General features: G+C 47.9%; 8 protein-coding genes across 8 annotated transcripts; 5 read left to right on the top strand and 3 right to left on the bottom strand.

Moving 5' to 3' along the window:
- Nucleotides 1-1,896: 1,896 nt before the first annotated feature.
- On the top strand, nt 1,897-4,131 carry VE01_08650 (uncharacterized protein; the record flags this gene model as incomplete). Its single annotated transcript, XM_018278071.2, has 1 exon — nt 1,897-4,131. Exon 1 carries the CDS (start codon nt 2,356-2,358, stop codon nt 4,129-4,131), a length of 1,776 nt encoding a protein of 591 aa, XP_018127187.1. The 5' UTR covers nt 1,897-2,355.
- Nucleotides 4,132-6,345: 2,214 nt separating this feature from the next.
- VE01_08649 (uncharacterized protein) lies at nt 6,346-7,792 on the top strand (the record flags this gene model as incomplete). Its single annotated transcript, XM_018278070.2, has 2 exons — nt 6,346-6,826; nt 6,980-7,792. 2 exons carry the CDS (start codon nt 6,346-6,348, stop codon nt 7,738-7,740), a joined length of 1,242 nt encoding a protein of 413 aa, XP_018127200.1. The 3' UTR covers nt 7,741-7,792.
- VE01_08648 (uncharacterized protein) lies at nt 7,510-9,093 on the bottom strand. The gene is made up of 2 exons (XM_059463989.1): nt 8,165-9,093; nt 7,510-8,111 (listed from the first exon to the last, which is right to left on the bottom strand). Exons 1-2 carry the CDS (start codon nt 8,575-8,577, stop codon nt 8,000-8,002), a joined length of 525 nt encoding a protein of 174 aa, XP_059319422.1. The 5' UTR covers nt 8,578-9,093; the 3' UTR covers nt 7,510-7,999.
- VE01_08647 (uncharacterized protein) lies at nt 9,025-11,870 on the top strand. Its single transcript, XM_018278068.2, has 6 exons — nt 9,025-9,507; nt 9,592-9,848; nt 9,908-10,019; nt 10,070-10,324; nt 10,389-10,487; nt 10,544-11,870. Exons 1-6 carry the CDS (start codon nt 9,386-9,388, stop codon nt 11,604-11,606), a joined length of 1,908 nt encoding a protein of 635 aa, XP_018127230.1. The 5' UTR covers nt 9,025-9,385; the 3' UTR covers nt 11,607-11,870.
- A 2,378-nt stretch (nt 11,871-14,248) lies between these two features.
- On the bottom strand, nt 14,249-14,596 carry VE01_08646 (uncharacterized protein; the record flags this gene model as incomplete). The annotated part of the gene is made up of 1 exon (XM_018278067.1): nt 14,249-14,596. One exon carries the CDS (start codon nt 14,594-14,596, stop codon nt 14,249-14,251), a length of 348 nt encoding a protein of 115 aa, XP_018127231.1.
- A 1,524-nt stretch (nt 14,597-16,120) lies between these two features.
- Nucleotides 16,121-16,953, top strand: VE01_08645 (uncharacterized protein; the record flags this gene model as incomplete). Its single annotated transcript, XM_018278066.1, has 3 exons — nt 16,121-16,133; nt 16,190-16,695; nt 16,915-16,953. The coding sequence occupies 3 exons, from the start codon at nt 16,121-16,123 to the stop codon at nt 16,951-16,953; spliced, it is 558 nt and encodes a 185-aa protein (XP_018127221.1).
- A 264-nt stretch (nt 16,954-17,217) lies between these two features.
- VE01_08644 (uncharacterized protein) lies at nt 17,218-19,951 on the bottom strand. The gene is made up of 6 exons (XM_018278065.2): nt 19,694-19,951; nt 19,564-19,637; nt 19,146-19,505; nt 18,653-19,089; nt 18,271-18,578; nt 17,218-18,205 (listed from the first exon to the last, which is right to left on the bottom strand). Exons 1-6 carry the CDS (start codon nt 19,871-19,873, stop codon nt 17,291-17,293), a joined length of 2,274 nt encoding a protein of 757 aa, XP_018127222.1. The 5' UTR covers nt 19,874-19,951; the 3' UTR covers nt 17,218-17,290.
- Nucleotides 19,952-21,038: 1,087 nt separating this feature from the next.
- Nucleotides 21,039-23,655, top strand: VE01_08643 (uncharacterized protein). The gene is made up of 4 exons (XM_059463988.1): nt 21,039-21,361; nt 21,423-21,613; nt 21,736-21,837; nt 21,899-23,655. The coding sequence occupies exons 2-4, from the start codon at nt 21,550-21,552 to the stop codon at nt 23,434-23,436; spliced, it is 1,704 nt and encodes a 567-aa protein (XP_059319425.1). The 5' UTR covers nt 21,039-21,361; nt 21,423-21,549; the 3' UTR covers nt 23,437-23,655.
- The last annotated feature ends 1,315 nt before the right edge of the window (nt 23,656-24,970 follow it).

The raw sequence follows: 24,970 nt of genomic DNA, 5'->3' as shown, positions 1-24,970 counted from the left end.
TAGCTTGGGCCAGGAGCGAGATATGAGGCTGAGGATCACGCCAGAGGATGAGAGGCGGGAACTGGAGTGGTCAGGCATCAGGCGCATATGATAGGGTGACAGAGATTGTGAGCAGGCTGTGGATCCGAGCAATAGCAAGCTCGCGATTCGGCGTGTCTCGACTCGATTGAAGGTGTTGTCTCCAATTGCCCCTGAAAAGGCCTGACCATAATATGATGGCCTGCGTATAGTTCGAACGCAATAACCCTTGATGATGCATATCCCATCCCAACAGTCAGAGATGCGTTTGATGAAAATTCCTTATCGCATCCAACAGCAAATACATCCAAGTTTAGTGAAGATTTAGAGATCGAACATTCAAACTATGTCATCTATGGAAAGTCTCACAGATGTCCTGCGCTCGTTGTCAATCTCACAATATTTTGATGACTTTATTGCAGCTGGTTTCTTTACGTGGCATGATTTGCTGGATATTACAGAGGCTGAACTGTAAGGAATCTCGAAATCAATTTTACAACAGCGGCTAATACATATGTTGTTGGCCAGTGAATCTCTCAATGTGAAGAGAGGACACCGAAGGGAAAGCGGCTTGTCTATGCCAATTAAAGATCATCTTGCTAATGCCAGGTACAGAAGCTTCAACGAAGAATAGCAACAGAGAGAGGATATCCCAAGGGCGCCCCCCTTGCGCCTTCTGGACCTCCCCGCGAGGAAAGGTAATACTCACAGCTCAATTATCCCGCTAGTACTTATGAGCCATGCTTTTCGTGATATCAGCTACTGGAGCAGAATTGCTCCACTTTTCAAGGGATAAGTAGCAGAAGCTAGCCAGCAGTACTGTGATGCCCAAATGTCCAGCGGCTATGGCGAGATCATCAAGACTATTGGGTGACGGATCATCATCGGGGCCATCAATCAGGTGATGACCAGCTCACCAAGATCCCCAAGATGGACGACGCGGGCAGTCTCACCGGCTGGAGCGAGGCGTTGGGAGTCGACGATGCGTACCGTCCGCCTCCGGAGCACGTGGTGAAGGCAGTGGCCTGCTTCTAGGTCCTATACCTCGACGCTACTGTCAAGTCAAAGAAGCAGTATTACCGAGCTGTATCCCTCGAAGCGTGAAATGCTCGAGGAGAGTTTAACGTCTCGGGGCGGTCGTTCATATGCAGAATCCGTTGACCAGGTACACCGGTTTATAGACACTAAAGCCATTGCTTCAACCGGATAAGTGGTGCCACAAAGTTCTGTCTTACTCTGAAAAGATGCTACAAGTGGAGCCAGAGCAACGCCCGCCAGACGATAAGTTAAACTCGGCGTGGTTGTCCCTACAGCCCTCACACCTCCCACTGACTCCTTGCGCCCGTGGGGACCTTGACAGGCACCACACGGTAGCCGTGGGCTTCGAGGTAGGGGGTAATTGGCTGGAGGTGGAATTCGGTGTGCCAGCCGCCGGCAACAAAGATGATGCTTGTCTTCGCCATGTTTGTGACTCTTGATGTGGAGGTGAGGACGCTTTAGAGAACTTGGGATTCATATTCTTGGTTCTTGAAACTGCCCTTAAATCTGACGTTATAAGCTAGCTATGAACTAGGATATCGACTGCTCCTATGGTGTCGCGTATACATTTTTGGAAGGATTGCCTATTTTAAGGGTTGGGGGCGTAAGAAATACATAACACTATGGTATGTTATAAATGCATGTTGTATCGCGTGCGTGAGCACCTAAAAGGCGGGGTACTCAGCTGCTGACTGGCCGGTGCGCCACTGGTTATCTCAGCTGTGCCAGCCATTGGGGCTGGATTACAACAGATCCGATGCACGGACTGCCTTTGGTTATAAGATAACGTCCGTCCCTATGTAGCGAGAAACCCACTCAAGCTAGGCTCGCGATACTCAAGTGAATCTCCATCTCTATTCCCGTCTCCATCTCGGGTAGAGTCCTCCATACACTACGTGGATCCGAAGTTGTCTTGGAATCACGGCCGGCCCATTTCGTTCTCAGAGGCGCCCCCCACCGGCGCAGCAAGCCTGCTCCAGAACGAGCACGTTAGAGCTGATTCGCACCCATGTTTGTCACGAAAACCAACGCATGGCGAGACTGCAAATCTCCCTGCGGTCACGATATCATGACTGCCCGGCTGCCCGGCTGCCTCTATCTCCCTCTGCATTTCCCTCTCTACCTCGCTATTTCTCTCCCTCTCCCTCGTCGTCCTCTCTCTTTCGATCTCGTCGCTTACCCTCCCCTCTCCCCTCTCCCTCAACTCGCTCGCCCTCTCTCTTCAAGGTTTCATAGCCTTTCTCATTACTCGAGTGGGAAATCCGGCCGATATAATCAACATCCGCATCAATAACAAACATGGCAACCGACCTCGAAGCCGATCACCATGATACGAAAAAGGACGATGGTGTTCACCCGACCGTTCGGGACACCCTTCACGACTCGGACGAATCCATGCGCCATCCCAATGACACCCCTTCTAGCGATGGCTCTGTGGACGCCAACTATCAACGTGGTATCCAGGATATCGGGGCTGTGACCCTATCTTGGTCACGCACTTCACTGATCATTGCCTTTGTTCTCATCTGGCTCGTCTACTTTGTGCAAGGCCTGGTTGCTGGGATCAGTGCAGCTCTTCTTCCTTTTGTCACTTCTGCCTTCGCCGAGCACTCCCTCACGCCAACCACAGGTGTCATGAGCGCTGTCATTGGCGGTGTCACGAATCTCAGCATTGCCAAAACTCTGGACATCTTTGGCCGCCCGCAAGGATTTCTTCTCTGCGTCTTATTTGCGAGTGCTGGTCTGATCATGTCGGCTGCCTGCAACAACGTCGAGGCTTACGCTGCATCGCAAGTCTTCTACACGGTGGGAATCAATGGAATCGGATACAGTCTGAGCGTCTTCCTCGCCGATACGACCTCGCTGCGCAATCGAGGTCTCATCCAGTCTTTGTGCAGCTCACCATATCTGATCACTGCCTGGCTAGGAGGACCAGTCTCTACGGCTTTTCTGAACGGACCTGGATGGCGCTGGGCCTTTGGAATGGAGAGCATCATCGTCCCCTGCGCCACCCTCCCGCTCTTCGGTCTCTTCATGTTTCATTTCTCGAAGGCAAAGAAGCAGGGTCTTGTTCCGAAGCGTGTGAGTGGACGCACACCATGGGAATCCGTAGCCTACTACCTGCGAGAGTTCGATGCCGTCGGACTTTTTCTGCTATCCGTCGGCGTCGCTTTTGTTCTCCTGCCATTCAACCTTTACACCATGCAAGCCAAAGGATGGGGTTCTGCCCTTGTCATATGTTTTCTTGTCTTCGGCATTGTACTTCTGGCTGCTTTTGCGGTTTGGGAAAAATCCTTCGCCGAAGTCTCCATATTTCCATGGAGGTTTCTTCAAGATCGTACAGTCGCCGGCGCCTGTCTCCTTTCCTTCACACTCTTTCTCAGCTACGCCTCCTGGGCCATGTACTTCACCTCCATTCTCATGGTAGTTCATGACCTGAGCGTCACACATGCTAGTTACGTCTCCCAGATAAACACCGTGGGGGGCTTCACCTTTGCTGTGATCGCTGGCGGAGTCATCTCCTACACCGGACGCTACAAACCCGTCGCTCTCTACTTCGCTCTTCCTCTGACAATTCTGGGACTCGGCTTGATGATCCACTTCCACCAGCCTGACCAGGCGATTGGCTATATCATCATGTGCCAGATCTTCATCTCTTTCGCCAGCGGTGTTGTCATGATCACCGACGAGATTGCTGTCTTGGCCGCCACTGCCGAGCAACAATACTTTGCCATTAGCATCGCTATGGTTTCAATGTTTGGAAGCATTGGCTCTGCCATTGGCTTGACTATTTCCGCCGCCATCTGGCAAAATGTCATGCCTAACCGGCTCGCCCTGTACCTTCCTGTCGAAGAACTTCCAAACCTGGTCACGATCTATACGGACATCGTCACACAGCTGTCGTTCCAGGTTGGTACACCTACTCGCTCAGCCATTCAGCATGCGTACGGAGATGCACAGATGTACCTGTTCACTGCGGGTACTGCCGTTTGGGCTCTTGGTTTCATTGCAATTATCATGTGGCGAGACATCAATGTCATTGGTATCAAGCAGACAAAGGGTCTTGTCTTTTAAGCCTGGGGTCGTTTAGAATCGCTCTCTTCCTAATTATGTAATTGTCTGAGATTCGGCAAGATTCTCCTTGATAAACGATTGAGTATAAATTGTGAAATCCTGAACGTAGTAGTCAGGAGCGTAATCTTGCTGGATTGGCACACTATCGTAGCATCGATAATGACCTCAGCTGCGTCGAGCTCGTTCATTTGTTCAATGTCGATGACAGGAGGTTGACCGGCCGGTGCCTGACGTGATGGATGGGATCCACTCTCCGATTCGCTCGTGTCGCTTCCCGATGTGTATCCGGCGATGTCTGGCAAGACTTGAAGTCTTCTTTAAATTAGAAGGGATAGAAACGACGAGCCGTAGTATTTACAGCAGCGAACCGTTTTCTACATCCAATGTGATTACACTGATGAGGCTTCTCCCCCTTATGGGTTCGGATGTGAACAGTTAAGGCACCTATCTGGACGAAGCGCTTCCCCCAGCCAGGTGTCATAAGAGGGTAAGGCCTCTCATTGGTGTGAATCCGGTAGTGTACTTGAAAGCCAAGGTTACGCTTAAAGCTCCATGGTACAAGATCAGCTGACTATCCCACTCAAAAATAGTGACTGAAGAAGTTACTTTGCCGCAGGTCTGCCAGTCACACTGGAAAGGTTTTGCATTCGATGTATTCTCTACCAAATCCATGTCGTCCATATTTGAGCCTCGCTCTAAAGGCTTGATAGTGATTCGAAGGGGGGCTTGGACGAAAGAGTTTCTATAATTTCTTACACTGGGACTTATATAAGCATCGGTCAAGTCAGTACGGCTTAGCAGATTGATGACCGCCACCAGCACCAATTGCCTTATAATCCAGAAGATCCTCAAAAAGGCGACTGTGGGTATAATCCATATACACTATGGAGTGAGTGGACTTGGAGGGAAGAGTACAACAGTTATGAACGATATCGCATAATGTCTAAAGTCAAGGCAATTTACGAGTAGTATGCCGTTCCCCAGGAGTGACTTTGTGCAGGAGAACTCGAAAATCAATAAATTTCGTGGATAGTACTTTGCGATTACAAGAGTACCATGCTCCTTATATCTGTCAATAGTTGACATTGGGCATTTTTGAATTTATGATCTCTCCCCAAAACTGCTTGCATGAAACGATGCTTACTTGCTAGCGCAAAACCAACAGCAAGCAGCTTGTCAACCTCTTCGTCATGATCTCATCAGTGCTTCTAACAACCCAGATGTGACATCGCCAAATGGTCTCCACCTGGGTTTTGCTGTTTTTCATAAAAATCTCGATGAGAGATGTGTTCATTTCAGGGATATTGATGATCAGCTTGAATATGATTTCGGCGACGAATTGGAAGAAAGGAAGCTAGAGGACGAACAAAATTCCAAAACCTAGCAACTACTGCTATGAGGTTACTCGAGCAATTAGAGGATAAGACCATAAAGAGTTTCAGGTTAGCTACATTTTCCATGACAAATTTTTGAACGTGCTAATCCTTCAAAATCCAGCTGGGAGTTGGGAACCTGTATTCCAAGACAGATGCTCAGCTATATGGGCTACTTGCCAGCTAAACAAACTTTCCCTCGAAGCTATAACATTAATAACCGGGGCTGGATGTCCTTACGAAGACGATGGCTTAATCAAAAGCCAATCGTTCATGGACTCGAACTCGTACGTCCGCCAACTTCTACTACACACCTTCTCAAACTATCGCATATGCATCCCGGCGGTCTTGTATGAGAAAATGCCGGTCATGGGCCTGAATGCATGTGCTGTAGTTTCCTTGGCACCATAATCTTTTTCGTTTGCTACCATCGTTGACTAGAACGAGCTTTTTTTGGCGAAGGCGGTGGCTAGCCTGCCCGTAAAATTCGCTCAATTCTTCGCACTCTCGTTATCATGCAATATGTGTAACGACAAACCACCGCGCGGCGTGGAATAATTGTGTATCAATGTTGGTAGAGGCCCTCCTCGACGGGCCTCTGGCGGCAACGCTAAGTAACAAGGAATTACCAAGCAAAAAGCAAAAGCTTAACCGATCTGCTTTGGACCCTCTTTGACACTCTCCACACCCTACTTCGCACCTTCGTCTGCTGTACCACTAGGAGCACATGCTAGAACAGTTGTCTGCTGAATAAATCCCATATAAGCTCTTACCGCAGACTCAATATTCTTTTTGCCCGTCTAATTTCCTTCTATATAAATGGTCTTGAAAGTAACCGATTATGCAAAGCTCGGCGATTGTAACCGACGTTGACGTCTGTCTGGACATTTTTGGACAGCAACCAAGACTCAATATACACACTCAGATATGCCTCTGCTTTCCACTACCCGATGCCTTCGCGCAATCCAGGGTCATTAGTACGTTGAGATCTGGCCTCGAGCGCCTCACAGCTAGCTTTCCATGGGTAGCAGGTCAGGTCATTGGCGAAGGCTCAGGCGATGGAAATACTGGTGTCTTCAAGATCAAGGCATTAGGGAACATACCGCGTTTGGTGGTCAAGGACCTCAGAAATGACCCCTTGGCTCCGACAATGCAGGCCCTCAGACAAGCCAATTTCCCAATGAAAAAGTTGGATGAGTCCGTTATCGCACCTCGAAACACCTTTCCCGGAACGGATGTAGCAGAAGAAACCGAGTCAAATTCGCCAGTGTTCCTTTTACAGGCAAATTTCATCGTCGGCGGTTTAGTGCTCACGTTCCTCGGTCAGCACCAAACAATGGACATAACAGGGCAGGGGCAGGTGATCCATCTCCTCTCCAAGGCTTGCCATAATGAACAATTCACAAGCGACGAGCTGTCTTCTGGCAATCTTGAGTGACGAAACGTCATCCCCTTACTTGACAGTTACTAACAAGGTCCTGAGCTTGCATCTCATCTCGTCAAACCAATACCAGGCACTGGCGGGAGCACCCAAACTCCTGTAGCACCGCCTCCGAGATGCGTCTGGGCTAGTTTTGTCTTGTCTCCTGCATCCCTCGCAGCTCTGAAGTCAATCGCTCTCGAAACGCGCTCGCCCGGTTCCAGCTACGTTTCTACTGATGACGCTCTCAGCGCATTTGTTTGGCAAAGCATCATGCGCGCACGCCTCGCCCGCTTACCACCAACCACAGAAGCGACCTTTGCGCGCGCCGTCGACGTGCGGCGCTATGTCGACGTACCAGCCACGTACACAGGCATAGTGCAGAACATGACGTACACGACGTATCAGCTGCGGAAGCTCGTCGCGCTGCCCCTGGGGGAGATAGCATCCGCGTTGCGCGTCGCTCTGGATCTTAAGACCACGATTCTGCCCTTCCACACGCGCGCCTTGGCTACATACTTGCACTCCCAGGCCGACAAGTCGATGGTCTCTCCTGCTTCCTCGATAGATTTATCAGTCGATGTTATGCTGAGCTCATGGGCCAAGACTGATTGCTATAGCTTGAACTTTAATCTGGGGCTCGGCTTCCCGGAGGCGGTGAGGCGGCCACGGTTCGCGCCGCTCCAGAGTTTTGTGTATTTTATGCCGCGGGCGTGTGACGGCGAGATCGCGGTGGCAATGTGTCTACGAGAAGAGGATATGGAGCAGTTAAGGGTCGATGAGGAGTTTGTGAAGTATGCGAGGCACGATGGGTGATGCACTAATAGCAGTGAATTTGGCGACCATTAGCCCATGTCAGAATTCGCGACGGTATGCAAACGTTAAAACAACATGTAGAAATACCATGATATTTCTAATCTCAAAATACTAGTCTCCACGCTCACCACTGAGCGTCCTAGTACGGAAGTCCACCCGTAGCGTCCTTTGTCCCGCTAGAGAACTCGAGGATGCGAGACTTGATCAAGCACTTCTGCTCAGATGTAAAATACACACGCACACATATATGATACGCAATTCAGTGCGCCGCAGAGTTGCCTATAAAGCGACCACAGACCATGCTCCCCAGGAAAACGCCAGCAAGTATTGACAGGAAATAGCCAACATTCAGAGTCATCACCGCGAGCATGCTATGACGAGGTTAGCCGCCGTACCAAGACTCGACACGACATTTCGCACTGACAGTAGATAGCCCACACCCGCAATCATGACGTCCATGGATGCCATCATCACCGCTTCACTCGCTCTCCACGGACGAGCCTTCGATTTGGCATCGGTCGCATATGGGTGCAACAGGCCCCCATTGCGGCGCTGCTCGGCGGCGGCCATGATTTCGAAGAAGTTGGCCCGGAATGCTAGCAGAAGCCGGAAGATGGTCGCAAACGCTATGAGGAATATGCAGATCCCTGCATACTGTCCTGTCGTGCTCGGCGTGAATGTCGACGACCAGAGAGAAGTGCCTGTCGACGTGAAGAACACCATGGTCATTGGATCCATGTCAGCCATCGTCGTCGTGTCGGAGGGCGATGTCGACATGGACAGGGAGGAGCTCCCTGTTGAGCTGGCCATGATCATGTCCATCGAGCTCATGTCCATCTTGGCGATTTGGCGTGTGTATTTGTGTGTATTTATTATGCTGCGAGCCGTGGAGAGACCGAGAGATTGTCAAGAACAGAGCTCGAAATATCTTGACCGCGATGTGCACAAGTGGTCCATTGTCCGAGGAATGAACGACTGAAATGCGAGCGAATGCCTAGAACACTAGGCTATCAGCAGAAGCAAAATGTTGAAGGGACACTCCCCTGATCCCCTGCTCCCTTTTACGATGCCCTTTACGATGCCAGTCCTCCTATTTTCATCCCATGCAAACGCAAACTAGCTCAAATCTGCTCAAAAGTTCGCCTCAACTTTTGAGCAGATTAGGGTGGACATGGGCCAATCACCACAACGCGTATTTTTTCGGATTATCTTAGCGATCCGCGATCCCCATTGCTACCCTGTGGGTTACTGAATTCGACAAATGAGATTGCGCCTCTTTGCGCCTGCTTTTCATCACAGGGCTCGAGCCTGGGGGGAAATAATGGGAAGGCGCGGATGGGAAGGAGCTCCCGCAACATGCGCTGTGAACCCAGACGCACACCCCAGACGCCCCAAGACAGCACCCAACATGCACCCCAGGCGCAGATCCACCGATTTTAGCTCTGAGCTGAGACCAGTCCACGGCTTGAGAAAGAATAAGTCTCGAGCCGTATACTGGTCTATCCCCATCCCCATCCCCATCCTATCATCGCATGCGAAGCTTGGCCGAACTTTCGCCTTGGATCTTCTTGGATCTTCTTGGAACACAAGACGAAGAGCACGACGTGGATGAAGAGGCCATCACATTCCTGGATAATTAATCGCCATGGATAGTGCCGCCTGGCTCACTGCTCCCCTTCAACTGACTGGGAGTCGTGACTTCACTTGTGACGGATCCGGGTTCACGCCGGAGCAATGCGAATTCTATCAGCAGCGATGGCACTTTTGGTAAGAGACTTTCGAAACTTCTACCGTTCAGTTCAGAAGACCATATCAACTACATTTACAGTCAATTAACGGGATTTCAATTAGGTACATTGCTGACTATGTCTACGCGCTGCCAACAATAGCGTTCTTCATGACCGCCCTGGGTATTTCTATCATTGGCCACGTTATATCCTCCCAAGTGTTGGGATATCGCAAGTTCCGAGGCCCCCCCATATGGCAGAAGTTGATCGCCGCGGTTCGATACTTGTCATATCGTGGCTTCTACGTAAAGGCCCTGCGATGGAACTCGGCACCGATTGGACTTTTGCTATTAGGAGCTGTTGGGGCTGTTTACTTCTTCTGTGAGCTACACATACGAATTACATACGAATAAATCAAGACTAATACGATGGCACGGCAGGTATGGACTTAATTCCCCAGCCCTACTACTGGTCAAGTTTGGATTTTGGTGGTTCACCACCATTGGGAACCAGATCAGGATGGATGGCTCTGGCATGCATGCCGTTTGTCTTGTACGTCACTCAAGCACACTGGCATTCTTCAAAGCACTAACACTCTACAGCGCGACCGCGACTAAGACGAACTGGATCACGCTCCTCACGGGAGTTTCCCATGAGAAGCTCCAAGTGTTCCACCGATGGACCTCCTATGCCTTCTTCCTCCTTGCGCTCATGCACACCTTCCCATTTATCGTCTATCACATCCGGTTCCATGATATGGTCATGCAAGTGGAGATGGGGACTTTATTTTACTGGACTGGCATCGTTGCGCTTGTTTTCCAGGCTTGGCTTACCTTTGCATCCCACAGTGTGATTCGGTAAGTTATGGACGAAATGCAGAAAATGCAATCCTTCTGAAGACATGGCTGATGTAGCGCTTAGAAACCTCGGCTACGAACTCTTCAAGGCGACGCATCTCTTCGCCGTTGTTATTTTTATGATAGTTTTTTTCTGGCATTGCGACTATACTCTCACGTCTTGGTAAGACCAACCAGCCGTCTGGTCAGCCTTTGTTGCAGACGTTGATGTTTTTACAGGCACTACTTCATAGCGACAGCGGCCGTATACGTTCCCTGTCTCGTCTATCCCTGGCTCAGGACCTGCTTCGAGTACGGCTTCACCCAAAAAGCATATGTTCACGTGGAAGATAATGGCTTTACGCGCATTACGATCCCGTCCGTCAATATGAGGTGGAAACCCGGACAACACTGTTTCCTACGCTTCACAAGCTTCGGCTTCCAAGCCTTTTCGTCTCATCCGTTTACCATCTGTTCCCTACCCTCGGCGCGGCCAAATGAAAAGTCCGAGCTCGTGTTTTACATTCGCCACCAGCGTGGCCTTACCGAGAAGCTTTACAGTCATGCTTTAAAACAGCCTGGTGCCTCTGTACCTGTGCATGTCGACGGTCCCTATGGAGGAATCAATATGCAAAGATATATCCAAGGGGATCGTCTCCTCGTCGTTGCAGGCGGCTCAGGCGCCGGCTGGATTCTGCCGTTCATTGAGCTGTTCCATAGATGGAACTCTACAGCTGCTGATGAAGAGCAGGGGAAAGACACAGAGACTGAGGACAGTGAGACACAGCCTGACGGTGGCCATCGCGAACGCAGCTTGTCTGGGCCTCTCTCACTGCGCGTTATTCTCGCAACGCGTGATGCTAGCACCCGTACATGGTTCCTCCGAGCTGTGGGCGAGCTGCTTTCCAAACACTCAACACCGCATTCTTCGTTCGATATCGATGTCCAAATGTACCTAACTGGCGAAGCGGAACGGGATGTCCACATGCCAAAGACAGTAGACAATGCAACGATTTTGAGCGAATCTGCCTCATCATCAAAAAATATCAATGTCAAGGCTGAGGGACAACAGGTCACTGTGCCGGGCAACGAGCTCTACGGTCGACCAGAGCTGCCGCTGATCGTCCACGAAGAGGGAACGCGGGCGGCGGAAGCAGGCCAATCGCTGAGCGTCTTCGTCTGTGGGCCTGCCACGATGCAGAACGATGTACGGAATGCCGTCGCAGAGGAGAACTTAAATATCCTCAAAGGGTCCAAGTCCGGTGGGGTCTATTTGCATTCAGAGCACTTCTCGTGGGCATGAGATGATCCGTCTATATTCAGCAGATGTTTGTCATAATAATTCCAGAGCAAAGCCGCAGCAGGGATCTGAACTTAAACTTTGCGTGTCCACTCTTTTAATCGTATGCAGGCGTTAAGGATTTGTTTCTTGTGATGCTAGCGCCTGGAATCTCCATGACTTGTCCTTGAAATGCTAATCATGGGCCGTTCATAGTAAGATAGGTTTGGATATTTGTGCAGGACTTCGGGTTATTCAACCCAGATAATATATATCTTCAATTTCTCGCATTGTGTCCCTAATGTTCCGATTATATCATCATGAACCCTAACAAGAACCTTCTGATCAAATGTTTAAATGATGCATTAGAGGACAATCGTCTCTGAACTGCTCGTTTATTAAATCCATCTCATTTGGTGTATTATAGACATTCCGCTCTAAAGGGTTGGTCTTGGTCTTCGTTCGTTCGCGTTTGCTAAGAAAAATATTGCCTTCGCACGCCGCCGTTATATAGATCAAGGATCTATAAAATAATCTGCTTAATAGTCTTAGTAAGCCTACAAAGAGTATAGTGCTGTCTAAGACCTTATGTAGTGATAATGCTAAATCTAAAGGAAGCTTGTGCTATACGGCAGACTGTCTGGTTCGCTAACTGTGCTACACCGTAGGTGTGCGTTAAATACCATGGAAGGCGACTTGGGTGTTGCCCGTCGGAATAGTCTAGCGATTGTTGCCAAGCAAGACACAAGATCTAAAAAAAGAAGAGATAGCACTGCAAGAAGAATTCAGTACATTTGTTTGTGCCACCTACGTATCTAACGCTCGTCTGTGTCATGAAAAGTAACAGGGTGAGAATTGAAACACTAAGGTTGGAGTCAGTGAACCTATGATTTTATTAGACAAACGTGACGACTCTAACCCTACTACTAACTGCTTCTAAAGGGCTGAACTACTTCTTCACTTACTCTTAGGACTATATAAAGGGGATCTTAGGAGGTTTTAAATAGTTTACGTAGAAATATATCTAAATCTTTAGGTCTAAATTGAATCCTTAGCTCCCTCCTTCCTCCTATAGGGCTGTTTGTGATGCGTTAGGGTATCTGTAGGAAAACAAAACAAGATTTACGACTACAAGTGCCGCTTTAATGATGGTTCTAATCTGAAATGCAGGGGAAGCCATGATATAGACTATGGGGCTTACATAACAGAATGGCGAGGTTAAGCCATTAGTTTCTTTATCTGCACCATTTGCTAGGCTGGTCTTATTAAAGGCAATATAGGACGAAGACTGAATAATTTTTAGGGACGTTGCCTAATGTTGAAAGTGAATAATGACAATTCTTGCCTTCCTGTGTTTTTAGTTAGTAGAAGGAATTTAGAGAACGTTTAAGCAAGTTTTAGTAGGCTAATGTAGCGTGATAATAGGTTACGTAGGGTTAGCGTTACGACTACATGCTATAAATTACTATATAGGAGGCTAAGGTTAACAGCTCTAGGATTAAACACTTACGCATAATCATTACTAGTCTATGTTAAGGTGAAATTTTTAGATTAGGTTAAGGCAGGCCTAAGAGAGGACTAAAAAGCACGTGCTAGAAATATAAACAATAGGGGGCGGGATTCGAGCTAGTTTAGACTAATTAATATTCTATAACCTAGACCATGTGAAATCTTTAGCCCTTAATTACTTAAAAAAGTCTAGCTAGTCGTCTGCTAAATAGTGATGCTAGTAGTAGTATGTAGCTTAACTATAAATTTACTATAAGAGTGCTAACAACACTAAAGATAGTGTTAGTGTTGCTCCTAAGCTGCTTCTCTACTACAGTCTAATTAATTACGTTCTAGATGCTAGTAACATATTCTTTCTTGTTATTAAAGTACTAGAGATAGTATATATGCTCCTATATATCTACTCTAAGTAGCAGCTTCTTACCCTTAGGCATAATGTCTTAATCTTTACTAGTTATAATTTTAAGGAGATTAGTCTTAACATCCTATACTAGCTAGCCCTAGCCACTACCCTAAAGACCTAGTAACGTTTCTTTAAACTTTCCCTTAAAGGCATTAACACTCCCCTTAAGAAGGATATTAGTAGCCTTTATTTAATTTACAACTATTATAAGAGTTAAAGCCACTCCTATAGGCAGACCCTCTAGAATAAAAGCAATAATAGTTCCTATTAAGATAGACTGATTAAAGCAAACATCTCCTAACGTGCTAAGAAGTTGTAAATCCGCAGGCACCTTATTTCTAATTAATATCTACATAATGTCGCTAACTACAAGTTCTATTACTAGCATCTTTTTAGGCTGACCGTTGCAGACCACTATAGCTTTAGCAGAGAGCAGGTCTAAAATCGAGTTCATAACGCGCCTAGTAGACCAGTTTTGGAAGGCCGAGAAGGATGCTTGAAGAAGAATGACAATAATGACTACAATTGCCATTGCCAAATTTGGAATCGATGGAGGGGAGCTCAAGGGCTGCCAGCAGAGGAAGAAGACAATAACACCAAACCACAGCACTAAACAGAACCCGCCGAAGATATACCAAAATATTTTGCGCCAGTACTGATCGCGGACTTTTGGTAACGTGTTCGTGCCGTCGCGTTCAAGACTCGCTGCTGCTGTTGTAGCGTCCAAGCCATGCTTTTCCGAGGTATTCAAGGTCTATAAGACTTGGTCCGGTGCGAGGGAGTGGAAATTAAGACCCGCAAAGTAATCAAGTTCCTCGGATTTGAGCTTTTCCTTTTTGTCATCGTCATGCGAAATTTGTTTCGATTCCGAGAGGCCAATGGATAGTGTTTGGAATTCCAAAGGGATGCCAGTATTGGCGGCTGACATGCTTCGTCGGCGGATGCTGTCTCGAGACATCCTACGCTTTCGATGGCCGGCGCTAGTTTGCGTTGCTACATCATCAGAACGATCGTGGAATCTAATGCATGCCTGCTTCTCATCGCTCTCTAGATCTTGATCCGCATCGGCGTCCTTTGGGGCATAGTAATCCGGGCCAGCCATTATGGGTGAAGAGGTAGAATCGCCCTGATTCTAGGAAATAAATGATAGATGAGAGTTGGCGTGCTGTCTTTGTCTATCAAAAAGGGATGTAATTGTGCCGAGGCTTTTTATTATGCACCACCATAGGGAGAACACCTTAATAAGGTATTCTTAGTGTTTTGCTCTCTTTTCTTCCTCTCGAAATTACCATCCACAAATACTAATGGCCGGAGGATTTTCGATTTCTGTTACGTCTTCGCCATTTCGTCATCGTGGTGTACGCTCCCATGTGCTTTACCAAGCTTCGAGAACGCTATGGTTGAGGGATCTAGACATTCCCCCACGACTTGGAAAGTGGCTGAAAAAGATTGGTCTCGCTTCCGTACCTAGAAACTTGCCCCTGATAAAACTTGAAAAACCGGCTCTGATTGGTTCGTTTGGTGTGCCTGAACTATAAGCTTGGGAACTTTTAATGGCGAGGTATTTTCGCCCACGCTAATTTCTCTCTATGCGGGATGAGCGAGGTGCTGCTGTAAACGGGTAGTTATCAGTCACCTCGGTTTAAGGATGATGGGGTTGACGGTCCATCAGCCGTACGGGGCACTTTCTGACGACTAAATGACTAAATGGAATAATGCCATTCTGGAATAATGCCAGCTTCTCTCCAAGTATACTCAATATTTTCGTTCTGATGGCAAAGAACTTCCTTTTAAAAGGCTATCATGGCCATTGCAAGGAGGAAGGATTGACACAGCATCATCTGCCATGTACACATATACCGTTACCCATTGCTAGTCAGTCGCAGTAACCCCCACAGCAAAGGAGCTGGTGACATCCACATCTTGGTCTTATATAATTGTTACCTTATACCAATTGACAAAATAGAGTTCCAGCATCCAGACTGGAGGAGGATTAAATACCTCAGTTCTAACCATGGAAGACGTTTGTTGGTTGGGCCTGAGCTGTGGGTTCACATAAACGATGTATGAACGGGATGCTTCTTTAGCCTGACCTGCACATCCCTGAATTAGGGGGTTGGCGCGACATGTATCACGGCTTACCGTAAAGAAGTGCATCAAACTGCTCCATAGTGAACGCTGCTACCACCCAACTGTGTGAGGAGAATGCCAAAGCTTTGTGGGGAAGTAAATGAAATGAACGGGAGTTATGGATGCGCGACCCGAGTGCTCGTGTTCATGGCTACTTGCACATGGCATAATTTCCAATTCTAGGTCGCTCGCTCCTGAGAGTAATGAGCGACTTGAGGCATTTTGGCCTACTCCAATCTGATCTCGTCACCGAGTGATGAATCCTCACATGTTTTTGACTGATGTGACTTCAAAATATGCGAGGAACGTGAATACGCCCAGCAAGCCTTGATATGCTCGAATATAATACGTTGGTAGTGTCTATGTTGCCGTAGAAGGTAGATCAATGCTATTTTACACATCTATGAGCGCTACACGCCCCTATGACAGAATGCGAAGCATTGCAGTCCGAGCCCATTGTGAGCTCTAAGTAAGGGTGGACCTGACGCTGCACAATATGCCAGTGGCGAGTAAGTCTTGCCAATCTCATAGTCTAGTCAAACATGTGGTTTTGACTTAATTCTAGCAACCAATACGCAAGGAACCGATACGCAAGGTAGCACCACTGAAAACAAGAGCAAAGTGGGTATCTCGATAGCCATTGTCGGAGCAATGGTCGTAATTATTATAGTCGTTGTTAGGTACATGAATCGAGTACGACCTATTGTCACCGCCCCTGCTTCTGTATCAAACCATCGAAGGCGCGAAGAAGAGAGCATTCAAAAAGAAATTCGAACGTCCCTCCTAGACTCATTACCAGTCATGAGATATAACACGGGGCTGCTACCGAAACAGCAAAGACATGGCCATGCGAATGAGTCTGCCTGGAATACCTATTCGCCGCGAAGACAGCTCCAACCAGCGATAAAAGGAGAGAAGAAGCGGACTATACAGACTGAAGCAGCAGTAATGGGTAGCACGAACGAGTGCAAATCAAAAGGCAGCGCGTTGCAGACCGGAGGTCAATCTGGGTCGTCCATTGATCCTGCCACCTGCTCTATTTGCATAGAGAGTTTCGCTGAGAACGAGAACGTTCGCATACTGCCTTGCAATCACATCTATCACCAACGCTGTATCGATCCGTGGCTCTTAAATAAGAGTGGAACATGCCCATTATGGTAAGCCATCTCCCGTTGGCAAAGTATTCAAGAGTACTCAAGAGTGCCAGGAACAGTGACAGTCTGGCTAACTCAAACGTTTACAGTAGAAAACCGTTACAAGAGGCCTTTTCATCTCTAAGCTTTGTCCTAGCGCTTCCTAGACCAGCTCGACTTCTTCGTTAAGGCGTAAGCCGAGCCTGAATTGTTATAATCCAATCATGATCAGAAGGGGAGTCCAAGGGATCGAGATCTGCATCGACCTACCATATAAAACGAAACGAAAAGGGAGAGCGGTTATACATTGGTTCGATTCGAATATCTGCTCCTGGTGGTTTCTACTCTCCCTGTGACCCTACGTAATCACACACTATGGTCACCAAAACAAAAATGAACAAAATGCTGGATCGGGAGATTTGATCAGCTGGAATCACGCGCCTAGACAATATTACATGACCTCAGGACAGATTGAATTCAAACCTAACGTACGATCTCCGCTGGTATATACCTACACGAAAACCCCACGGCATCTAAATTTCCTTCACAAAGCCCATTTCAACTAAGCTATCAGTCGGGATATTTACATCCGCCATCTTTGTCCTACTATTCTCCCTCAACCACAAGAACATCGCCAAAAGCACCCTTCTGAAAATATTTGTCCCATGTTTAATCTTCATCTCTTCCTTGCCCATCACATACACCAGTTGTGACTGTGAAGCGCTACTTAGAGCATCGAGTTCCCTCTGAACAGCCGGAGGATACTCTGTAAGTGATGTATTCGACGAGTTGCCGCGGGTTATGAATGAAGTTAGTTGCCCGACAAGAAGCTGCCCAAGATCAGGAGAGACGATTGAATCCATATAGCCATGTCGTACAGTGATGCGATAGCAGCCCGGAATCAAAGTACGCTGGATGACGAACCTTTCGGATTCCGGGATTGAGGGCATGGATAGAGGGCGCATATGAAAGAAGATAATTATCTCTGGCCGGGCACTGAATTTTCTCACAAATTGTGCGAATACGATGGGGACCATATCGCCAGTTTTATCGAAGAAGATGCCTATACCTGGGGTTTTCGAGACAATACTACCACCGTAAGCTGCGGTGAGTTTGACATCGCCGTTGTCAGTCGAAGATAGCAGATGCGAAGGCTGGAAACGATCTTCCCTTTCTGCACTCCATTGCTGCTCTTTCCCAAAACGCCATAGGACGAATACGAATGAAAGAATAGATGCAAGCATGATGGTAAACCAGGCCCCGTTAGGGACTTTCATGAGTGCTGCCGAGAGATACGCGCCATCTAGGGCGCCGAAGACGAGGAAGAAGGCAATGACAATGAGGATGTTGAAGCGCCACACAAGTATTGCAACGAGGGAGACCAGACAGGTTGTGATAAACGTCACAAAGATAACGCATACACCATAGGCGTTTCCAATTCTTGTGGTCTTTACATGGATCAGCACAGTCTTAATACGTGAGGTGGCCGGCGTGGCTCGCTCTTCAGACTTACATTACTGTACGCAGCAGTGACAATGACACAGCCAATCATTAGTAACCAGTTCGCCAATGGCATATAAATTTGACCATGGAATAGCTTGGATGTATGCACAGTCTTGATATGAGGGAAGTATGACATCTTCATAATCTGGGAGAGGAGCTGGAAGGCGCCTGTAATCATCGCCTGCGAGGCGACGATTGTAGCCATAACTGCTATCACGAGACTGAAGTAGAAGGTTCCTGGAATGACTGTATAGAAGAATGGGTTGGTGAATGCCGTTTCCGTAGCATCCTGCGCGATGTATGCCGCTTGACCGATATCTGCGGAAAAATCGTAGTTAGTAGTCATAATTGATCCAAGGACAGGGATCGAAGAATAGAAATTAAAGACATACAGGCCAACAGCAGACATGGAAATGCAAGGCACAGCCAGGAAAGCTGGATCGCCCGTTTGGTAAAGGCGCCTAGATCGGCGAAGAGGGCTTCAACTCCAGTAAAGGCAAGTAATAAGCCGCTCAGCGTCCGCCATCCATCTGTCCCATTACGAACCAAGAATGAACCGGCAAAGAATGGGCTGAAGGCTTTGAGAACTGAGTGGTCGAACTTCGCTAGGTTGTATATACCGCAGCAAGCATTAAAGAGCAACCATATCATGACGATTGGTGCAAATGAGGATGCAATTTTAGAGGTTCCAAACGGTTGCACAGAAAAAAGTACGACGATGATAGCACATGATACCCCAACGATAGTAGCAGATGAAATGTTTGGTTGTGCGACCCTGAGGCCTTGAATGGCTCCCAGGATAGACTGAGCGGGAGTGAGGACACCATCGCTTGAAGACCATCAGCTTCTCACCCTGCCGGAAATTCCTTAGAAGTGTGAACTTACGACATGACCATAGCAACTCCCAAGACCCCAAGAATCTTAAGGAAAACCCTGGCGACCTGGGAGTTCTCAATCATAGTCCGAATGCCCTTATTTGCAACCTTCATATCCCCTGTATTATAACGTTCCAGTTTCAGAGAACCTTGAGTGTTTGGGTCTCGCTGGGCGATGTGGGCGTAGCGTGCTAAGAGACTGTATAGCGCAAAGGTCCCTCCCTCTCCGTCATCATCGGCTGACAAAACTATAAACATATACTTTATTGTAACCATAAGAGTCAATGTCCAGATGATGATAGACAGGGCTCCAACAAGGTCATCGTAGGCTGGTTGAGTCGAGAAGGTAGACGAGTAAACATACAGAGGACTGCAGACAAAATCAGGGCTCAAGAAGCACATGAGTCTTCGGGGGAATAAATACATACCTAGTTCCAATATCGCCGTATATAACTCCAGTTGATTGGAGTGCAAGCCATATGAGCATTCGTCCTTTATATGTCTGAGCACCGTGATTAGTATACAAGAAGCTTGCGACGCCTTCAAGTAGTCTCATACCTGCTTCTTCTTTCGATTCAAATCTTCATCAGCGATTCGCGCAGCTTCCTCGTCAAGGGAATAGCCATCGGCCTTTTCTGGTAGAGATGCATCTTTATGTTCGGCCACATCTCCAGATTTCTGTGCGAGGTTGACGTCCTCCCCAGATTGACTGCCCGGAGTAGTGCTGATGTCAACCATGCCAGGCTGCTACTTCTGAGAGCGGTTACAAAAGGTGATGAGTTCTGAGGACAAATGCGCAATATTATGCAATTGTGATTTGCAAACGGCCAGCTTTATGTCTCTCGCAAATCTTGGTATCAATGGGGACGTGGACAGTTGGAATTAAGTATTAAGAATGCAGAGGTTTATCGCGATTTGGTTTGCACAGCATTTGAGTACCTGCATGTCATTCTAAAGCAAGGGATATACGGTCATATTATCTTTGCTTCTATTTGAGCAATCTCAGAACTTGTGAGTGCTCTCACGAGTTCTGAGATTGTAGAACTGGGAAAGGAGGACAAAAACAAGGGCGATATCTAATCTCCATATCTGAGACATCCCAATTGACATAATAGAATCCTATGACAAAGGACCGGCTCCTTAGCCACCTTATCGTCAAGACCAGATTCGAGGAGGCCAAATTGCCTCACTGTCAGGCTACGCGGTATCATTCAAGCCATGCTGCATGGAGAAAGCATGGTTTGAGTTAGCTTGCCACATGTCGGAGGCTGTGCACCCACCCGTAACTGCATTTGCAGCGTGCATATTGCTACAAAGCTACTGAGGCGCTACAAGGATGTCATACTTTGGTATTATGCTCGCGACAGGGGATTAAAAGCATCGTCTAATGTTTAACGAATGTGGGGGTGGTGTGGGTGAGACTACTTAAATTCTGTTTGGTGCAGGCCAAAATGCCTCAGAACGCGCTAATCGGCTTTCCTATAGCGGATTACCTAGAAAACGCAAATTTCCATAGAGTGGTAGGATTCCTCCAGAATACTCATCGCGAGTAAGAGTGCGACAGCTCCTCAAACAACCGAAATAAAGATTTACCGTCGTTGGAAAGTACGCTTCGGAATACTTACTTCGTCAATATTCGAACTGAGGTCAGAATAGACTATACAAACTAGGAACAGGTACAGTCATGATTATGTGGGGTGGCAGGTCAAGATGTCTTGGAATGCTTAGTCATGATGTCTGTTCACCTAAAATCCCCCATATAGATTCCAGAGTTTCAGCATGGACCACACGAGCACACGTTCTGGGTTAGGCTCTCCACAGAGTGGGCCGCCATCTACGCTAGCATATCTCCACGCGAGCTGCAGTGAGAGATTTGTGCAACAATAATCTCGCAGTAGAATACCCTCTATCTCTCACTGCAGCTCGCTGTAGAGTTGTCAGCCAAAAATAGCTAGCTTTAAACTTATTCAAACTTATTCCATAACAGTTCAAGAAGCTCAATTCTTGGTAGCACAAGAAGTTCATTTTACACCATCCTCCGCGCCATGAGGCCCTCGCCTGTCTCTCTCCGCCGTGTGTTCGAGTATAACTCGGCGTTTACAAACTTGCCTTCGTGGGAATGGAGTCTGCGTTCGACGATAGTGACGCGCTTCTGGAATGCGCTCCGGGCGAGCATTTCACTCCAGATCCGCATGCTGACCTGCCAGTGTATATAACGATCCACCGGTGTGTCCTCGAAGGGCAATCATAACCACTTCACGGATTGTTTTTGGCTGACTGCTTGTAGGATACGCAAGCTTATCATTTCTAGTATAGGTCAGTGTTCTTGCGGCATCTTTGACAGGAAAGAGGCGGAAATCTAAAAAAATTGGCCAGATGATCCGTATTCCCTGGAGCAGCTCAAGGAGCCACGGATGAATATACTCATCGTGAGGGCCCTCGTGGATCGACTCTACAACCCCAGCGACGTGTCTGTTGGTAGGTACACATCCTGTTTCTGGATCTCAGATGCTTCTAGTCCTGTGGATTGAGACACCCACCTCTGCACTACGCTGCTTCTATCCTCATTGACCAAGAGTGGAATTAACTTTGAGCTTAAGTGTACTGTCTCCTCGTCAACCGGATGCAATTTCTTCGCGAACAGTCATATCAAGGCCACCTACAGACAGTCAACATCACTCGCGCTACTCTCTGTGAGCTCGGTACGCAGATTTCTAGAGCTTTGCTTCATTCCCTCCTACATGCTGACTATATGAACTCAAGTCGCAACCCGAGTTCTCCGACGTTTCGACGATGACCACCCAGGTCGTGAGGGTCTGTTGTTACTAGCTAATATCCTCGTAGCTGGGTTTGAGCCTTTTCAAAACGCCCCTATTGAGGTCCTGCGGGAGAATCCCAGCGCCTTGCAATGGCCAGTTCAGAGGAGAGGGGGCTATGAAAGGAAGCTACCGGCCTTAGAGGTGGCCATAATCTCTGAAAGTAAAACCTTCCTCAGCTCTTCCGCCTGCCAGAAGGTGGTAGATGCAATCTATCGAGGACAGGTTATTTATACGCCGCTATCATTTGTCGATATCTTACCGGATCATTACAAGCACAACCCAATTTCTCTCTACAATCCTCGAAAAGCACCTCTTCTCAATCAGTACCGGCTGATCGTCCCACGGCTTCGCGGCATGATTGAAATCTGCCAGTTTGCAATTCTTTTAGCCCTTTACGCCCTCACTATGGTCAGCCGCGAAGGGCTTAAAATTACCTTCTATGAAGTCATTTTTTGTGCTTATGCTACTGGTTGGATCCTAGAGGAGTTTGCTGCAATCATAGAGCACGGATGGAAGGTTCATACGCAGAACCTCTGGTCATTCTTGGATATTACGTTCTTCGTCATCTATGGTACTTATTTCACGACACGGATGTATGCATTGTCGAGCGGCCAGACCTATCTAGGAGAAACCGCACTCAACATACTAGCTATAGCGGCTCCAGTCCTCCTACCCCGTCTTGCGTTCAACTTAATGCCAGACAACATGCTTTTTATCTCGCTCCGAGCCATGATGAGAGATTTCTCCGTCCTAACACTGCTAGCAATCTGGTGTTTTGCCGGCTTCTTCCTCTCCATGAAGTGGCTCCTCGACGTCAGCAACCATGATGGCAGCCGCGACGGACCCGACCCGGCCACCATCTCTAAATGGATGCTTTGGATCTGGTTTGGGCTTGATGGGACCGGAATCGAGCGCTCCGTGGACTTCCACCTTGTCCTCGGGCCGTCGCTCATGATCGCGTTCGCGTTTCTAGGCAATACGCTATTTCTGACCATTCTTGTTTCGATGCTCACTAATACATTCTCCAAGATTGTTGCAAACGCGACCGCCGAAATCCATTTCCGGCGCGCAGTGCTCACCTTTGAGGGCGTGAAAAGCGATTCTATATTCGCCTATCGCCCGCCTTTTAACGTTGTAGCACTGCTGATCCTCCTTCCATTGAAGCTCCTCCTCTCTCCGCGATGGTTCCACAGTGTAAATGTTGCAATGATTCGCATCCATAACTCTCCTATCCTTTTGCTCATTGGCTTCTACGAGCGGCATCAACTTTGGCGGGCACCCAACGGCCAACCTCGTGGCCCGTCAAAACGCAGCAAGCTTTTCCCCTGGACTTTCTCTGGATTTTCTCCTCATGGAGACATACAGGCGGTTTTTGAGACGGACCCCCCTGAAGCGATCTTGGGCAAGACGGTGGAGGTCGACTTGTTGACGGTGCGTCTAGAACCTGTGTCGCAACCACAGTCAATGGCAAGTGGCAGTTGAGTGTCCCCCATCTCGCGACTGGCATAAGTACTGTACATGAAGCATTCCTGCCTGTGTATGCAAAGACTCGTCACACGACCTACTTTGGCAATCTTTGTCCTTTACCTACAATCTGAGCCCCACCGTGAGGTCAATCTATGTCACCACCAGATGGACAAAACGTCGCTCTCTCCTCCTTGGCCGCCGCTTCTTAGGATTGGCTCATATAGTCTTTTAGAGGATGCATACAGTACGGTAGCGGATACAGTACTATGTATATCGTTTGAAATAATGCTTTGCAATGGATGATGCAAGGATTATGTCATCCTTTTTGGTGGGTCGCAATATCATTTTGGCGCCATCTCATCACGACAACATCAAACTCGAGGTCGCAGAGCACCATCCAGTCAGAGCGTATACTTCGTCACTCTCGCCTTCCTGCAATGGGGTAATATCCTTAGCATCCGCAACAAGAGGCTCTCAATCCTTTAGGCAGATCCTATCTAGCAGAAGAGAAGAAATCGTTAGTTGCTCGTAGGCATGGGTATGAGCTTAGCCATTACAATTTTCGTAACAGAGGTGCTAGGGATCTAGAGGATATTCGGGACAGCAAGGGTTCAAATCGAGTTCTGGTTCATTCCTCTTCCCTTAGCTCTAGGGATTCTCGTTATGGACGAAATCAGGAAACTGATAGTAAGAACTTGGCCAAAGGGCTTCTTGGCAAGAATAGCTTAGGTAAAGAGGACAGTCTAGCAACGGTCGGCGGTTAGGAAGTGGCGGGCCCGTCTGAACGGCATGGGCCTGACACGAAAGTAAAAAAATAAAAAACAAAAATGAAGAATACATTTACCTTCGTAGATAGTGTATGCCTCAACTCAAAGTAATTGTATAGAGTAATTTCAGCAACGATGTCTGGAGCAGACGTGGGGACAGAGGGTTACGTAAGCAGCCTATCAGCTCAGCTTGTTGTTGTTGGGGTATTGGGAAAGAATCATATAAACGGCACGGTAGCAGTCTTGGGGGAGCGCCATTCTGATAACCAAAACGCAACCAACCATGCTTGCAGCCTGCCGATGCGCCAGAAGCTTTGGCACGTTGAGCTTCGAATGTGGCAACCTCTGCGCTCTCTAAAATATCGTTTAGGGGATATTTGCCTTCGATTTCTCGGTGTCTTCATGAAGGGAGTTAAATGTGTTTCAATGTTTTCAATATGAGGGATAAGGAGCAGGCGCTTTGCACATCGTCACGTTGTATCGGTCAGGCTCGTGTTAAAAGCCTGGACGGGGTTAACACATTAACTAAACAAAGCTGTGAGCTGGGATTTATAGTCCTCATGGTAGTCACCAATCTACTCCATTTCTCAGGGTGGTCGCACTCACCGATGTATCGTCATGTAAACCGGCAATCCAGTGTGTGGATTAGGTGTGAAATGCTGGCCCAGTAGCTGGCAATTTTCACCTACGCACCCGTCCGCATCCATTGCCTCTTCATCTCCTAGCGATATCTCCTCTACCTCATACGACCGCATCTCGCTGAGGCTTCGGCTTTCCATTGC

Source organism: Pseudogymnoascus verrucosus (assembly GCF_001662655.1).
Source record: "Pseudogymnoascus verrucosus strain UAMH 10579 unplaced genomic scaffold scaffold_48, whole genome shotgun sequence".
NCBI classification, from domain to species: Eukaryota; Fungi; Ascomycota; class Leotiomycetes; order Thelebolales; family Thelebolaceae; genus Pseudogymnoascus; species Pseudogymnoascus verrucosus.
The sequence above is the reverse complement of the archived record's forward strand: the minus strand, read 5'-3'. Positions and strand labels throughout refer to the sequence as shown.

What these genes read in the sequence shown, in the direction of transcription:
- VE01_08643 (XM_059463988.1), top strand. Translation starts at nt 21,550, where the DNA reads ATGAATATACTCATCGTGAGGGCCCTCGTGGATCGACTCTACAACCCC. An exon ending in CCCCAGCGACGTGTCTGTTG is followed by an intron (nt 21,614 to 21,735) that starts GTAGGTACACAT and finishes TTTGAGCTTAAG; the next exon opens with TGTACTGTCTCCTCGTCAAC. An exon ending in CGCTACTCTCTGTGAGCTCG is followed by an intron (nt 21,838 to 21,898) that starts GTACGCAGATTT and finishes TATGAACTCAAG; the next exon opens with TCGCAACCCGAGTTCTCCGA.
- VE01_08647 (XM_018278068.2), top strand. Translation starts at nt 9,386, where the DNA reads ATGGATAGTGCCGCCTGGCTCACTGCTCCCCTTCAACTGACTGGGAGT. An exon ending in TGGGGCTGTTTACTTCTTCT is followed by an intron (nt 9,849 to 9,907) that starts GTGAGCTACACA and finishes ATGGCACGGCAG; the next exon opens with GTATGGACTTAATTCCCCAG. An exon ending in GCATGCATGCCGTTTGTCTT is followed by an intron (nt 10,020 to 10,069) that starts GTACGTCACTCA and finishes AACACTCTACAG; the next exon opens with CGCGACCGCGACTAAGACGA.
- VE01_08648 (XM_059463989.1), bottom strand. Translation starts at nt 8,577, where the DNA reads ATGGACATGAGCTCGATGGACATGATCATGGCCAGCTCAACAGGGAGC. An exon ending in GCGGGTGTGGGCTATCTACT is followed by an intron (nt 8,112 to 8,164) that starts GTCAGTGCGAAA and finishes ACCTCGTCATAG; the next exon opens with CATGCTCGCGGTGATGACTC.
- VE01_08644 (XM_018278065.2), bottom strand. Translation starts at nt 19,873, where the DNA reads ATGGTTGACATCAGCACTACTCCGGGCAGTCAATCTGGGGAGGACGTC. An exon ending in TACGGCGATATTGGAACTAG is followed by an intron (nt 19,506 to 19,563) that starts GTATGTATTTAT and finishes TTTTGTCTGCAG; the next exon opens with TCCTCTGTATGTTTACTCGT. An exon ending in TCCATGTCTGCTGTTGGCCT is followed by an intron (nt 18,579 to 18,652) that starts GTATGTCTTTAA and finishes ATTTTTCCGCAG; the next exon opens with ATATCGGTCAAGCGGCATAC.